Source organism: Mustela lutreola, chromosome 4, assembly GCF_030435805.1.
Source record: "Mustela lutreola isolate mMusLut2 chromosome 4, mMusLut2.pri, whole genome shotgun sequence".
Classification (NCBI taxonomy): domain Eukaryota; kingdom Metazoa; phylum Chordata; class Mammalia; order Carnivora; family Mustelidae; genus Mustela; species Mustela lutreola.
The window spans coordinates 71,029,121-71,044,727 of NC_081293.1; the positions used below are offsets into that span (position 1 = coordinate 71,029,121).

Below are 15,607 nucleotides of genomic sequence, written 5' to 3' on the forward strand. Positions count from 1 at the left end.
GTGAGTGAACAAATATCAAATGCTCACCTTTCCAAGGATAGATTTATTGTTTCCTGAATTGCTGTTACTCAATATTGTGACATTCACCCAAATTTATTTTTCTAAGGCTAGAAATGTACTTTAGAAACCTGGGACCTTTGTTTCTTTTACCAGAGTCCAAGTCTCCTTCCTAACACATTAGAACTTAAGATCTTAAAGAGTTTTAGAAAGTCAGACTATGAGAATGCTCAGGCATTTGGAGAAGATAGTGGGATCTGGCTAGCTGCTCTCAAAGTGGTACTGCCAATGAGGTCACCAAGAACCTAGCCGAATTTAGCAGACAGCTTCCCAGTCAAGAGAGTGCAATGAGCTCACGACCTAACTGGCCACCAGCTGAGAAAGCATGAGTCCTAATGTATTTGGAAATCAGGCTGAATGCATTTCAGAATAACTGGTTTTCAGAGACAGGTAACAGATTGGATCAGACTGTCTCTACGGCCAACTTCCTCCTCCTTTAAATGAATGCCTTCAGTAGACAAACTCACTCACAGCCTCACGAAAAGTCAGTCCTGCCTTCAGTCACCTGGCTGTTCTCCGGCTCATTTCTGAAGGCTGATTCGCCACTGGAATTGTCTCCCAGGATTTCTCTGCCCACATTCCCAATGTCATTCCCTTTAAGATTTGTGTTGTGTATCCCTCAGAGTGGATAAACCAAAATTTGAAGTATGTCTCTTGTTCGCACGTATTATAGTATAAATGATCAGGAAACACACCGTAGAGACCGTGTTTCCTTTAAATGAGTAGGGGTGAGGCTGAGAGTAAGTAAGGAGTGATCCCTGCAAAATCCAAGGAAGGACAATTTCCCGGATCACAAAAGAATTTCTGAAAGCATGCTCAGTGTTCGGCTGTAAGTAACCCACGTTTTGGTAAAAAGAAAAACAGGGAGCATTTCTTAACTACGACGATGCGTTATGACTATATGATTATGTTATGTGCTCTACCCTGATTACATTTAATGTGGGGAGAAAAAAGAGGGGCAATTTAAAACAAGGTTAAACTTGTTCAAAATAATCCTGTGGCACTTGAAGTGCTTTTAAAATCGTAAATAACTTTTTATACAAAGAAGAATTTTGAACTGAAAAGTTACTTACAGGTTTTCATCGATTAAAGGTTATTCACTTTGATGTTACCTAAAACAATGATGAAACAGAAAATAATTCTTTGTTATTTCACATTCCAACATCAACAGTCAAAATATTGGTAGCTATCACATGAATAATAATTCATAATCCTAAGGTAACCAGTTTTAAGCTGTGGCCTTTTTTTCTCTTTTCAATCATGATCTCCCTTTTCCACCTGAATTATCTTCTAAACCTTTTTCTATTTTAATTTCCTTTGGCAGCAACAGCAACTGCTGAGGCCTTCTCTTCTTAAACCAGAGGTATCAATTTTCTTTTTCTTTTCAACCTCACTGAATCTCCACTATATTTTATGTCACGTTAAGGCCTGTCCAACACGCAGCAGAATGTAATCAAGTGGCATGATTTTCTAAGATGGAGAAGGGGTGGTTTAAAGTAGAAACAAATATATAAATAAGTAAGCAAGCTAATCACTTCTCTCTTGCTTGTGGGGGGCTGAAATTCCAAATTTTTATCTTCATTCTCTAGGAGTTAGACAAATAAGACCTTTGCTCCTATTGAAAGCAAGCTATCATTGAATAAGACAAATCATGAACTGTTTATTTATTCCAGTTCTTTGAAAAAAGTTGATGGTATTTTGATAGGGATTGCATTGCATGGGTAGATTGCTTTAGGTAGCACAGACATTTTCACAGTATTTGTTCTTCCAGTTCAAGAGCATGGAACAGCTTTCCATTTCTTTGTGTCTTCTTCAATTTCTTTCGTGAGTGTTCTACAGTTTTCTGAGTACAGATCCTTTGCCTCTTCACTTAAATTTATTCCAAAGTATCTTATGGTTGTGGGTGCAATTAATAAATGGGATTGACTCCTCCTCTTTCTTCTATCTTGCTGTTGACATATAGAAATGGAGCGGATTTCTGTGTGTTGATTTTATATCCTGACACTTTACTGAATTCCTGTATGAGTTCTAGCATTTTTGGGGTGGAACCTTCTGAGTTTTCCACATAAATTATCCTATCATCTGCAAAGAGTGAGAGTTTGTTCGACAGCTTCTTTGCTGATTCGGATGCCTTTTATTGCTTTTTGTTGTCTGACTGCTGAGGCTAGGACTTCTAGTACTATGTTGAACAGCAGTGGTGATAGTGGGCATCCCTGCCGTGTTCCTGACCTTAGGCAAAAAGCTCTCAGTTTGCCCCACTGAGAATGATATTCACTGTGGGCTTTTCATAGGATGGCGTTTATGCTATTGAGGTGTGTTTCCTCTTTGCCTACACTGTGAAGAGTTTTAATCAAGAAAGGATGCTGTGCTTTGTCAAATGCTTTTTTTCTGCATCTATTGAGAGGATCATATGGTTCTTGTCCTTTCTTTTATGAATGTATTGTATCTCACTGATTGATTCGCAGATGTTGAACCAACCTCGCAGCCCAGGATCAGTCCCTCTTGGGCGTGGTGAACAATCCTTTTAATGTACTGTTGGATCCTGTTGCCTAGTATTTGGGTGAGAATTTTTGCATCTGTGTTCGTCAAGGAATTGTTCTGTATTTCTCCTTTTTGATGGGGTCTTTATCTGGTTTTGGGATCAAGGTGATGCTGGCCTTGTAAATTGAGTTTGTACGTTTTCCTGTCATTTCTATTTTTTGGAACAGTTTCAGGAGAAGAGGTATTAATTCTTCTTTACATGTTTGTTTAGGTTTTCTATTTCTTTCTGGTTCGGTTTTGGTAGTTTATACATCTCTAGTACTGCATCCATGTCTTCCAGATTGTCTGATTTGTTGGCATATAGTTGCTTCATTTTCATTTGTTTCCATGAAATTTTTTAATTTGTTGGTTAGATCCATTCATTCTTAAGTAGGATGTGCTTTAGCCTCCATGTATTTGAGTTCTTTCCAACTTTCCTCTTGTGATTGAGTTCAAGATTCAAAGCATCGTGGTCTGAAAACATGCAGGGAATGATCCCAATCTTTCAGTACCTGCTGAGACCGGATTTGTGACCCAGGATGTCATCTATTCTGGAGAATGTTCTGTGTGCACTAGAGAAGAATGTAAATTCTGTCACTTTGGGATGGAATATTCTGAATTTATCTGTGAAGTGCATCTGCTCCAGTGTGTCAGATCCTTGTTGATGTTATGCTTGGATGATCTGTTCATTTCAGTGAGGGGGTATTAAAGTCCCCTACTATTATTGCTGATGTATTTCTTTGATTTTGTTATTAATTGGCTTATATAATCAGATGTTCCCATGTTAGGGGCATAAATATTTACAACTGTTACAACTTCTTGTTGGATAGACCCTTTATGTCCTACCTTATTTCTTACTACAATCTTTTAAAATCTAATTTGTCTGATAAAAGGATTGCTACGTCAGCTTTCTTTGATGTCCATTAGCATGGTAAATGGTTTTTCACCCCCTCACTTTTAATCTGGAGGTGTCTTTGGGTCTAAAAAGAGTTTCTTGCAGACTTCCTATCGACTTCATATCATGTCTTTTGATTGGGTCATTCAGCCCATTTACTTTCAGGGTAACTATTGAAAGATAAATTTAGCGCCATTGTCTAGCCTGGAAGGTGACTGTTACTGTTTATTGTCTCTGTTCCTTTCCAGTCTATGTTACTATTGGGTTCTCTTTCTTGATTAGAGGACCCCTTGCAATATTTTTTGTAGGGCAGGTCTGGTGATTGCAGATTCTTTTAGTTTCTGTTTGTCCGGAGTCAATGAGGTTTATCCAATGTACAATTATCACAGCTTAAAAAGTTTCACCTGGCTTCTAAGACACAGATTAGTGTGTCTCTTTTCAAAGTTTATGCAAACAGGATTCGATAGAATCCTGTGTCCCATTGACACCAGACTTCTGTTGCTCATTGTTCTGTTTGGGAGTGTCATTTCTGTTACTGGGTGATGCAGTAGTGTGTATCTCATGGACTTGTGCCTCAGTTCCAGTTTTTGGCTGTTACAAATGATGTCTTTTGGTGCACAATTGTACACACTTATGTTTAGCATATAAATGGATCTATATTGAATTTTTGTGAAAGGATATGCATATTTTTGACTTTTGTATTTTTGCCATTTTCCAAAGGATTTGGTGGATTTATAAAGTGTCTGAGAGATCTAGTTATTCCATGTCCCTGCTAAAACATGGCACTGCTGATTCTTCTGTTTGTTTGTTGGAACCGTTCTGGTGGGTAAACTGAAACAGTTTTACCATTGAAATTGGACACCTTTGCCAAAGTATTTGTAAACTGCAAAGTCACCAGAGAGTAGTAACATGAAGAAGCAACAAAGGAAATAGTGAAAGTGAATGGAGGTTATTAGATGTGAGTGAGGAGCACATGGGAGACCTGTGGTTATGGGTAGGGCGTAAACAGTATGGCAGAGGACAAGCAGTAACTAGAACACAAACTGCTGCCAGTAGTGCCAGCAACTAAATTCATGACATAGAAATGGAGCCCAGTGCTGTGCTGCCATCTTGTTACTTTTCAAGAGAAACACAAATCCTGATTTTTTTAATCACATTTTTTGATTAGATTTTGGGCAACTACATTCAAGCACAAATGAGGGTCATTGTCTGTATCCACCATGAAGCCTGTGAATTCCCCACTTTTTAGTAACTATTTTTTTCCTGACTTATTACTAGATCTGGGCCGACAGAATTGCTATTTAAATAACAGATGACCTCAGGGATAAATACCTACCCATTTTACTGTGGGCGCTGATACTTTTTCCTCCCTCCCTTTGCTTATTTCATTGCACAATTCATTTGGTTAAGTTTTACAGTTCAGCCTACTTGAAATGTTAAAATATAATGACATTGAATTTAATAGTTATTTAAAACTAGTTATATGTGTATAAAAAATATGTATTTTTTCCCCTCAGGAAAAACATCTTTCTGTTAAGAGCAGAGTGACAAAATCAGTAGTTTAGAATTTAGAACTGAAACCTTAAAAGGGCTGCTGTCCTGACAATTTTTTTTTAAGTAATTAAGTCCAGAATTAGCAGTATGTTTTTAAATGTAAACATTCTTGAGAGGTATCACTCATAAATATCATAATTAATGTATAAATTATTACCAGGAAATTCGTTCATAAAAATAAATGTAATGAGCAGAAGTGCTCGGGGTGCTGTGAAGCTGTTATCAGGAAGGTAACTTTCTCATTCCCTCAAGGCTAAAGTCTATTTAATAATACAAGTTAAAACAGAGTGAAGTATGAAATGTCTACTGATAGTTTTAAAAGTTAACCAAGAACAAGTGATATGCTCGTCTAGAAAAAATATAGCTTTTTTACTCCCTCAGGTCTAATAACATAACCTTATTTTACGTCAGATAGTTATAGCTAGAGAAAGAAGTTTTGATTATGTTTGACTAACATGTGTAATTAAAGTTTTTTGGCAGGAGTGTTCTAAGAGTCATGGGATTCTAGGTCTGGAAATAAATCTGAATTCATTTGATCTAAAATGTGATAAGAATCTATTTTCAAATGTGATTTTTTTCTCTGAACAATAGGAGTTATCCATGGAGTCTGGAATTGATCCTGGCCAGGAATACGGACAAGATTATTACAGTTATGAGCATGGGTACATCTTCAGATTTTTTTATCCAGTATCAATATTTTTTTATGAATAATAAGGAGCTACTGAATCTTATTCCTAGCACTTGTGTTATAAATGTCACTTCATCAGTTTCATCTTTGAAAAGGAATTACGTATCTACTTTTAGTTTCAGTCAAGTTTTATCCATTTTTCTACATTCAGATCTGGTTTGATGTTCCATGTTGATACTGACTACAACTTTAACGATGCAGTAAAATGATTCAAAATTATTTAAATGAGAAATAGAAGTCAAACATATTTGCTCAATTCCTGAATTCACCATTTCGTGCATATGAGATGTTTATCTAACTAGTCAGGCTCAAGATTTTCCCAAGGGATTAAGAAGAAAACATATTTTAGAATCTAGTAATAAGCATTTTAAGTCACTATACACACACGTTAACTGATTTCTAAAGATACAGAAGAGGATTGCATACACCATTCCAGACCATGTTTGAAGCAGATCTTCACTGTAAGATAGAAACGTTATGTCCTGAATAAGCTATTTGTTTTACAGAGAATCTATTTCCTGCTCTAAATTCTTCAACTAATTAAGGAACTATATCCCCTTCTCTAAGCAACAGTCTCTCCCAAAACTTAAATCTGAAATAACCTCTTTTTACAGTTGCTCTAGGATACCATCATGGCAAAAACCACTGGTCAACAGGTTGTAGTTCTTAGCTATGGTTTTGTAACTAGTTGACAAGGAGCATGATAGGCACTGTATAAATATCTGCTGATTGAAGGATGAGAATAAAGAAGAAAAAAGATCAGTCATGGTTTCCAGGACCTCATGGAAACATGCTAAAGGCTGTAAGTTTCTGTTTCAGGTATGAAATGCCTCAGTATGGAAGCCGTCGCCGTCTGTTACCACCGGCTGGACCAGAGGAGTATGGGGAGGTAGTTGGTGAAGCTGAGGAGGAGTATGAGGAGGAAGAGGTAATGCCATAATGTTTAACCCTAGTTGAATAGCAGGCTGCAAAAAATTCCAAAAATTTTTCATCCTATTCACTTACTACTCGTTTTCTGTAGAAATTTAATAACGCAGACCATTTCATTGCCCTGTTTATAGAAGGAAATTAATTGTTGTGAAAGTTTAATTTATTTCCTTCTATAAAATGTTAAATGCCTGAAATAAAGCCACAATAAAGTTTATATTTTCTAAAATCCTAAAAGTTAACATTATAATCAAATACATAAACACTATTCTGCAAAACAGTGGTTACTTTGGTAACCGCATTGTCTGGCATACCTAAAAATCATGGAAAAGTACAGTTGCCAGACAGAAACAAAATATTACCGCCAATATATTTAACAGAATTCTGTCATGTATGTCTTAATTAACATGAGTCACTTTGCCTTTAATATCTACTTGGAATGTTCATGTAAAACAAAAACGAATCAATGTCACTGTAGCTTTACCCCGTTTAAAATTGAGAAAATAGTCAACTGTCACATAATTTCATTAAAGAAACCATAGGGATAGAGGAGAGGTGATGATTACTTCTTTCTCCTTTGATCTAAAATCTAAAATAAACTCTGAATGAGAAAAAAAAAATTAGAAGGCCTTAGATTTTAGTACTGTATAGTATAAGCCAAAATAAAATACTTCTTCGTGATCACTTTGCATCCATACGCAGTGGGGATGAATGGTGGAGAACTGGGTCTGCTTCTCCGAAACCAGTCATAACTCTGCAGAGTCATCCCTGCTTGACTTGGGTGCGACAAGGTCCTAGCCTAACCAGCCTCGAGCTGACGGTTCAATTGCCTTTTCGTGATTTTCAGGAAGAGGCAAAGAGAATTAGAAAACCCAAAGTTGAAGTTAGAGAGCCTAGTGAGGAGGAGGAAGTAGTGGTCACCATTGAGAAGCCACCGCCAGCCGAGCCCACGTACACAACGTGGAAGAGAGCCAGGATCTTCCCAATGATTTTCAAGAAAGTTCGAGGGCTTGCAGACAGAAGGGGCCTCTCTGAACTGGAGGGGGAAGAGTGGCAGAGACGCCTTGAGGAAGTGGATAAAGATTACCTGAAGCTCACTCTGGACCAAGAAGAAGCCACGGAAAGCACGGTGGAGTCGGAGGAGGAGTCCTCCAGCGACTACACTGAGTACAGTGAGGAAGAGTCCGAATTCAGTGAGTCAGAGACCACGGAAGAGGAGTCCGAGTCAGAGACCCCCTCGGAAGAGGAAGAGAGCTCGACTCCATCTTCAGAAGAGTCAGAGTCCACAGAGTCGGAAGGGGAGAAGGCCCGGAAAAACATCTTTCTGGCCAGAAGGCGGCCTGTGGTTGAGGAGGTCAAGCCGGTCAAAAGGAGAAGAGAGGAGCCCCCAGAAGAGCTGGAGGAAGAGCCAGCAGTGGAGGAGGAAGCAGGAGAGGAGACTGAGCTGGGCCCTGAAGAGGAGCCCACAGGCCTCGAGGTCCCCGAGGAGGAGGGCAGTGCAGAGTTTGTTTCAGTGGAGGCAGGTGTGGGCAGCGAGGAGGAGTCCGAGCCGGGCAGCAGCGTCAGCAGCAGCAGCAGCGAAAGCCAGTCCGGAGGGCCCTGGGGCTACCAGGTGCCCGAGCGGGCCACCCACAAGAAAGCACCCCGGGAGCAGCCCCCGGGAGCCGGCTCTGAGGACGACAACACGGCACTCTGAGACGGGGCCCAGGAGGTGGGAGTTTGCCGTGGCGAGTGCTCTTGCGTGCCGTGCTTTCTGTGTGCTCTCTGCAGTGATGCTCCAAGGGAGGAACGTGACTGTGACCTCTCGCTGACCTAGGACTGGAAGCATGCCAGGAAGGGGAGCATATGTGCGCACCGAGTAGACTTGTATGTCAGAGCACATTAGGGTCAGACTGCCTCATCTTCCTCTGTTAGCCATCCCAAAGACGAGCCCTGAGTCCACAGTTGGTATCTGCCAGTGGGGTTTCTGTGAATGCACTGGGCATTACCAGGGATGCCCTGCCTGCTGGGATGGATTTCGGGAGTATATGGGCACGTTTTTATTTCATCTGTAGACAATAAATCATTAGGACAACACTGGCAACAACTGAGGCCTCTATAAAAGTCTACTTTTGCATGTGTGTACATTTCAGCTGGCAGAAGGATTGGTAAAAGAAAAATAAACTTGTAGAAATGTCCATTGTGTTCCAGTTGCTTACTAGAGGAAGTTTATAATCATTCATTTTCATTTTTTGTGTATTACTGAATGATTCATGATGGGAAGATTCTTTCTTTCCAGGTCACATCTGTTGAAATAAAATGATCCAGAAAACCAGGATATTCCAAGTGAATACAAAAAGTTTGGCTAATAATGAAATGTTAATTAGAAATTAGAATGATGCAGCTTTAAAAAGTCCTTAAAATTTGGAAAAAGGAAGTATTAGTATAAACAGACTATACTAATACTGTGTGTTTTCTTCAATTTGACTTTATAGAAGAACAGAGCAACTGTTAAACAATGGATCAGATCCTTATCTAAATTTAAGTAACACATACACTTTTCCCTTTCATGTAGAGCAGTAATCTGATCTAGAATACAAGTGCTTCCTAAAACGTCTGCTTCTTAACTGGGCAACCCCTTCTTCAGAAATTAAGCTCTAAAACCAGTGGACAGTTGGCGGAAAAGAATACAAGGTCTCCTCACCTCTTCTGACTTCTTTAACCTTTAATGGCTTTCTGTCAACAGTTTTGAATTTCGCAGACCTTGTCCCCTTTGCTCCTTTCATTCCTTTGACTCCCTGTGTTTTATTTTGGCAGTGGGCAAGAAAAGGAATGATCAAGTTAGTTGTGGATCGCGAGTACGAAACGAGCTCCACTGGCGAAGACAGTGCTCCGGAATGTCAGAGGAACCGTCTTCACCATCCCGGCACACACAGTAACATCAACGGCAACATCTACATTGCCCAGAACGGGTCCGTGGTGAGAACCCGCCGGGCCTGCCTCACCGATACCTTAAAAGCGACTTCTCCTGGGCGCCTGGGGAGGCACTTTAAGAAACTTGACAAGCTGGCAGTGACACACGAGGAGAGTGTTCCCCTGAACACATTATCAAAGGGGCCATTCCCTACTGAGAAGATGCACACGAGACCAACTCTGGTTACATTTGCCCCTTGCCCTGTGGGGACCGACGGTACCTCAGGGAAGCCACTGGGGTCCAGGCTGAAAAGCACAGTTGAACAGGAGTCCGTGGTTGACAGGAAGAACATCAAGGAGACTTTGGAATTCCAGAGTGACCACACGCACTCAGACGACGAGGAGCTTTGGATGGGCCCCTGGAACAACCTCCATATACCAATGACGAAACTGTGACCGGTTTTTAAAAAAAAAAAAAAAAAAAAAAAGTTATTTTGATTTTTACTTCAGTTTTTAATAAACTGCGCTTTTTATCGTCACTGAAAAAATGATGTATGGGATTTATATCACGCACACAAGCTGAAACTTTGAACGACATGCTTTAAAGTTTAAAAAGACACAAATTTGCACTTGCCTTTGTATCAATTAACTGTTCTTCCCAGATAATCTTTTTGGACAGACTCTCGATTCCCTGAATGATCTATCATTTAAACTTACCATTTAGCTGTTTGGTTGGGTCTTGCCTTTTTTTTTTTCCCCCATTTTAATAAATGAGAAATAATTTACTAAGTAATCATTTATATTTGATTGATTAACCTAGATTACTCTTCATCTCTAGCTTCACGCAGTGTTTTTTGGTACATGTTGTGGATTTACTTTTCAAAAAAAATGGGGAAAATTAGAGGATTTTATAGGAAATGGGTTTATACAGTTGCTGTCTATACCATCCTGATTTTTTTAAAGATAGCAAATGTGAAAATCTGTAAATTACTTAGAGTCATGAGCTTATTTTCCTTATTGTCTGATATAGTCACTCAGATTTTTACATATGCATCTGTTGACCTTCTAAACAACACTTGAAATCATATCTCTTTTATAATTATCACTCACAACTTTTCCTACTGCCCCCCCAACCACACACACACACACACACACACTTCATGAACACTCCATCCACACAAAACACAGGTGATTTAGTTTTGCCACCTGAAGTGAAATAATTATCTGGAGCATCACAGAAATCTCCCCCTCAGCTAAAGCTTACTGAGGTGGGAAAGGACCAAATTGTCAGTAATGCATCTAGAACCACAACTTCAGTATGAAAGATGAAGTCAGAGCAGAGAAGTCTCACATTAATGTCATCGGTCATGAATATTTTATAAAGTCGGTGTAAAGGAATTTGGCAGGGTCAAGAATTCATATAATAGGTGAAACACCTACAAAGGGTATAAATCCATAGCTTCAAGTGTATTATAGTATTATCACTTCTCCTCGGTCCAGCTTATTTATGGAATATTTTAATACCCATAATATTTATGTGCATAAAGTGCAGAACCAGAAAATGATTGCCCGGGCCTTTTTGTTTGTTTGTTTTTATCAAAGAACAGAATCTTGGTTTTTCACCACTGAACAAAGCACAGTGTTTCATCATTAACATAAATGAAAACCAAGTATCCTTTCAAAAAAAAATAACAAAAAACCAAGCCCAAGATACTTGCCTTGTGTGTTGCGTATTCTCAAGATGTGAAAAGGATGACACAATATAAGAGAAAATTCAGAATTGTAGTGAATATGAGTTCATATGATATAGAGTTCCCCTTAAATTTTGCACACTATTGACAAAGTTAAGATTTCAATAAAATTCTCTCATGCATGCTTATTATATGGTTCAGAGAGACTGAATAAATGCACTTCTAATTTCTCTCTCACGTTTCATAGTTTAAAAATTGTTGATTATAATGCTATTTCTTTCTTTCCAAAGAGAATGAATTATATGTAACATGAACTTGCCAACTTACATTTTTTAAATTTCAGGTTTCAAAAAGTGCTTGAGATCAAATGCAGGAACATCTCATTTATCTGGCATAATTGGAAATCAATGTCTTCTATTACCCTACCTGGAAAAACTACCAGCATTAACTGGAAAGAAATGTGGCATTCTAACATTAGCGTGTTAGAAATACAGAGTCTTGCTCATACCCCCAATCTACTTGGGGGTCTCAAGGCGCTTTGTACTCATATTAAATTTTGACAAAGAATGACCTGTACCACTCAACTCCAAAGCTTACTCCTTAAAGTACCAAACCAATTGTTTTTAGGATACCATATTTCGGTTAGAAGTTATATTGCACATATTATATTTTCCTACTTGTTCAATCAGAGATCACTCACTACATTATTTCCTTCATGTCTGAGGGTTGTCTCACCTGGCATCCCATGATGTCACTTTGCAAGAGTTTTATCTCTCTTTCTCCCATTTCAGGCTGTGGTATTTAACTAATTTTGTCACTTCGCCACTCTCCAAAATTTATCTTCCAGTTTATTTCTAATTCCTGGTGCAAAAGTCTGTGTTTTTGTTTGTTTTGCTTCTTCTTGCAAAATTATTAGACCTGAGACAGAGATCAGGCATGTGGATTCAAACAAAATCTGGTGATTCACAGAAGCTTTTTGGGACTGCTATTGGGATCTGAGCACTGTTCAAGAGAGCTGAAGTCGGCAGAAGACTAATGTCTTGATAATAAGAGATTTCACTGTATTTTAAGGCTCACTTTTTATAAGGAAAAATCAAAATACCACAACCTACTTAGCAGACATATTTCTGCAATTTCTAGTTGACCGCTTCAGTAAAAACAATCATGAAGTTAACCTCTCCCTAAGTGAATGGAGATAGTATCAAGGTAAGCAGCATTTGCAAAGAGCAACCAAACCAAACATTTGGTCAGTATATTTTGAGGTAAAGTATACGCAGCAGCAAGAACAGTACCAACTAAATATATTAAGTCTGGACTGAATCAGTTACTTTGATAGGACTTACACTGTTCTAGAATAGTCTGACTCAGGATTAAAATTGTGGAGCCCAGGGGAGATGTCCAAGTAGTTTAAACTTAATACTTGACATAAATGATGTTCCTATGTAAATGCTTGTAAAGAAATAGGTGGTTATTTTTCCTAGATAGGCATAGTGATTGTTGTTCTTAGTCCATACTGGCTTTCAATCAGGAAGAAGGAACGTGAGATACCAGCTGCTCAAGATGAGAACAAACTGCTAAGACTATTACTGCTAAACCTGCAGACTTCAGAAGATCATGTGGGCAGGGAGGGCCAGTGGGGGAAGAATGAGACCATAAAGTTAAGGTGACAGAACATTTGTGACCCTGGCCATCAGCTCACAGATGCTACCTTCTTGGCCCAGCCTTCTCGTTTTCCTTAATTATAGACTCTGAGAGTTGTCATAGAATCCTAACTGTAGGTTAGCCAAAAGGATCTTTTTAAATCCAGAAAAAAAAGACATTTGCCTTGAATTTCATATGTGATATGTCACTTGTGTTATCAGACCACATTGTTGTGTTTTGATTTGTTTTAGACCACATTGTGAACAGGGAGGTTGAAACACGTTATTTATCCTAAGTGGTTCTTCCAAAAAGGATAGTGACCACTATTAAATGACCATTAATCGCATTTGTATATCTAGCCAGAAAAAGAAAAAAAAAAAGAATAGTGATGCTTGAGGGAAGACATGTTCTTTCTTTTCTTTCGTGAACTTTGCTTTTTTCTTGTTCTGCTCCACTTTCTGCAATCTGTCCGCTAAGTGGGGCTTCTGTATACCACATCAGTTAATTCGTAAAATAGGCAGAAAGTGCTAATCTATTCTCAGGGCAGATGCCCACTGGTGCCTGCAAATAGTGATAGCCTGAGGGATAGGTTCCAAATAATATTGAGGACCTCTATTTTTATGGATAGTTTCTCCCTCTTCTCAAATGATACCATCAATTCCTTTGTTTTACTTTTCTCTCTCTTGTTTTTGCATTTGTGGACCTTGATCTTTATAACGATCTTTACTTTTTAGACTGGTATGTTTTCTTCTAACTGCAATTTACTTTAAATTTATGGTAAGTTAAGCACGTGTATGGAAGATTTGAACTTTGTCTATGGTTTGGGAAATTATCAACACATTCACTGCTTTCCAAACACCTATTTTTCCTTAACAAATATTACTTTACTATATGAGGAATATGAATTAGAAATTTTTGGTTAAAATGCATTGTTACTCACTACACAATGTTTCAAAATAAATTTCCATTTGGAAAAAATTGTTTCTCATTATTCTGTCAGGTGGGGATAAAAATCAGTAACTATTCTCCCATTTATATGTTTAGTCTTTTCGGTTTGATAGCACAAGAAAAACCTGCTCTGCAGACTCTTTGAATGATGCAGAGAAAGGAAGCATCCTTTAAAACTCTCATCCTTTTTTTAGACATTTCAGTCATGTACACAAGTCTAAGAAGGATGGACACTGTGTTTCCTAAAATACTGGCCATCTATTTGTTTAAAAAACAATATAAATACTTAAACATGAAGGTGTTCATATACAATCAGTTACATTCTTAGAAATGCTAAATAGGAGGCACCTGGGGGACTTAGTCCATTCAGCCTCTGCCTTTGGCTCAGGTCATGATCCCTGAGTATTAGGACTGAATCCCACATCAGGGTCCTTGGCCAGGAGGGAGTCTGCTTTCCACTCGCCCTGCCCTCCCCCCAACCTGTGTTCCCTCTCTCTCTCTTTCAAATAAATAAAATATTAGAATAAATATATCAAAGAACATAGCTGACATAAAGTTACATTAGGTCTTAAACAGGAGAGAAGTCTGATATTTCAGAGATTTACAGTTTGTACACTTGTATATACATCTAATTATCCATCATCCACCTCTCTGCCTACAGGAAATATGCCATATTTCCCTATTAGAACTTTGTAATGCAGCTGATGATATAGTAATTTTAATTTCCTTTTATCTCAAACAATTAGGATTGGGAAGAATAAATTTTCTTTTTTTTTTTTTTTTTTTTTTAAGATTTTATTTATTTATTTGACAGAGAGAGATCACAAGTAGGCAGAGAGGCAGGCAGAGAGAGAGGAGGAAGCAGGCTCCCTGCTGAGCAGAGAGCCCGATGCGGGACTTGATCCCAGGACCCTGAGATCATGACCTGAGCCGAAGGCAGCGGCTTAACCCACTGAGCCACCCAGGCGCCCCGGGAAGAATAAATTTTCTAAGACAACCATCATGAAAACAGAATCCCCAGTCCTTTGTCATTCTGGTGTCATATCACAGGTAGAATTCTATGTATCCCTGTATTTCCAGGGCCCACACACCCTACATAAACAATAGCCATTAAGGAAAATATTGCGTGAGTTCATTCTTGCCATCAATGTGTGACTTCGTGCATGTCATTTTACAATTTTCCCCCTTCATTGGAACATGGCACTAATAACATTCACTTCAACTGAGAGATAAAATCAAATATTTTAATCTGTACCTACTTGGCCATTTCTATAATGTGGCTATATTTACAGAGCAGAAGATTAGACAACCTCCTTTGCATTTTTCTCCACAAAAGTCTTCTAATGTTTTACTGGCTAAATGCAGGTATACATTTTATTGATCTAGTCCACAGAGTAGCTATTCTAAGTTACAGGTATAGGTCTTCAAAGAGAAAAGAAATTTATAGAACTTTTCCCCTGGGCTTGGGCTTCTATATAATTTTCTATATAATTTAAAAAAAGAAGCACCTGTCAAGAGAGTAAATGCACGTGTGGGGCCACTGAGAAGTCTCAACCAAAACCTGCTTCATTTTCATCTAAACACTTTAACCTTAAATGCTCTTTCATGAAATCACTGAATTAAGACTGGTTCTTCTGAATTTGATGTGAAACAGAAGGTTTTTATAAAAATCTGGCCTCTAACCCTAATTTCAACATCACGATTTACATAAAAGAGCATACTGACAAAAAATGGTCTGGAAATTTCAGTAACTGTGATTCTGTGTCCCTTTGCTACCTACTTGCCAGGAGATTT

The 15,607-nt window shown here is 38.5% G+C and overlaps 1 protein-coding gene across 1 annotated transcript in view; it reads left to right on the plus strand.

The window, feature by feature from the left end:
• The window catches only part of PCDH15 (protocadherin related 15), a 723,362-nt gene extending 713,036 nt beyond the window's left edge, over positions 1–10,326 (plus strand). The window contains exons 33-36 of the mRNA XM_059172504.1: positions 1,382–1,420; positions 5,618–5,688; positions 6,534–6,642; positions 9,438–10,326. Of these exons, the coding sequence (XP_059028487.1) occupies positions 1,382–1,420; positions 5,618–5,688; positions 6,534–6,642; positions 9,438–9,989 (771 nt within the window). The 3' untranslated portion in view covers positions 9,990–10,326. The remainder of the gene's footprint in view (positions 1–1,381; positions 1,421–5,617; positions 5,689–6,533; positions 6,643–9,437) is intronic.
• The last annotated feature ends 5,281 nt before the right edge of the window (positions 10,327–15,607 follow it).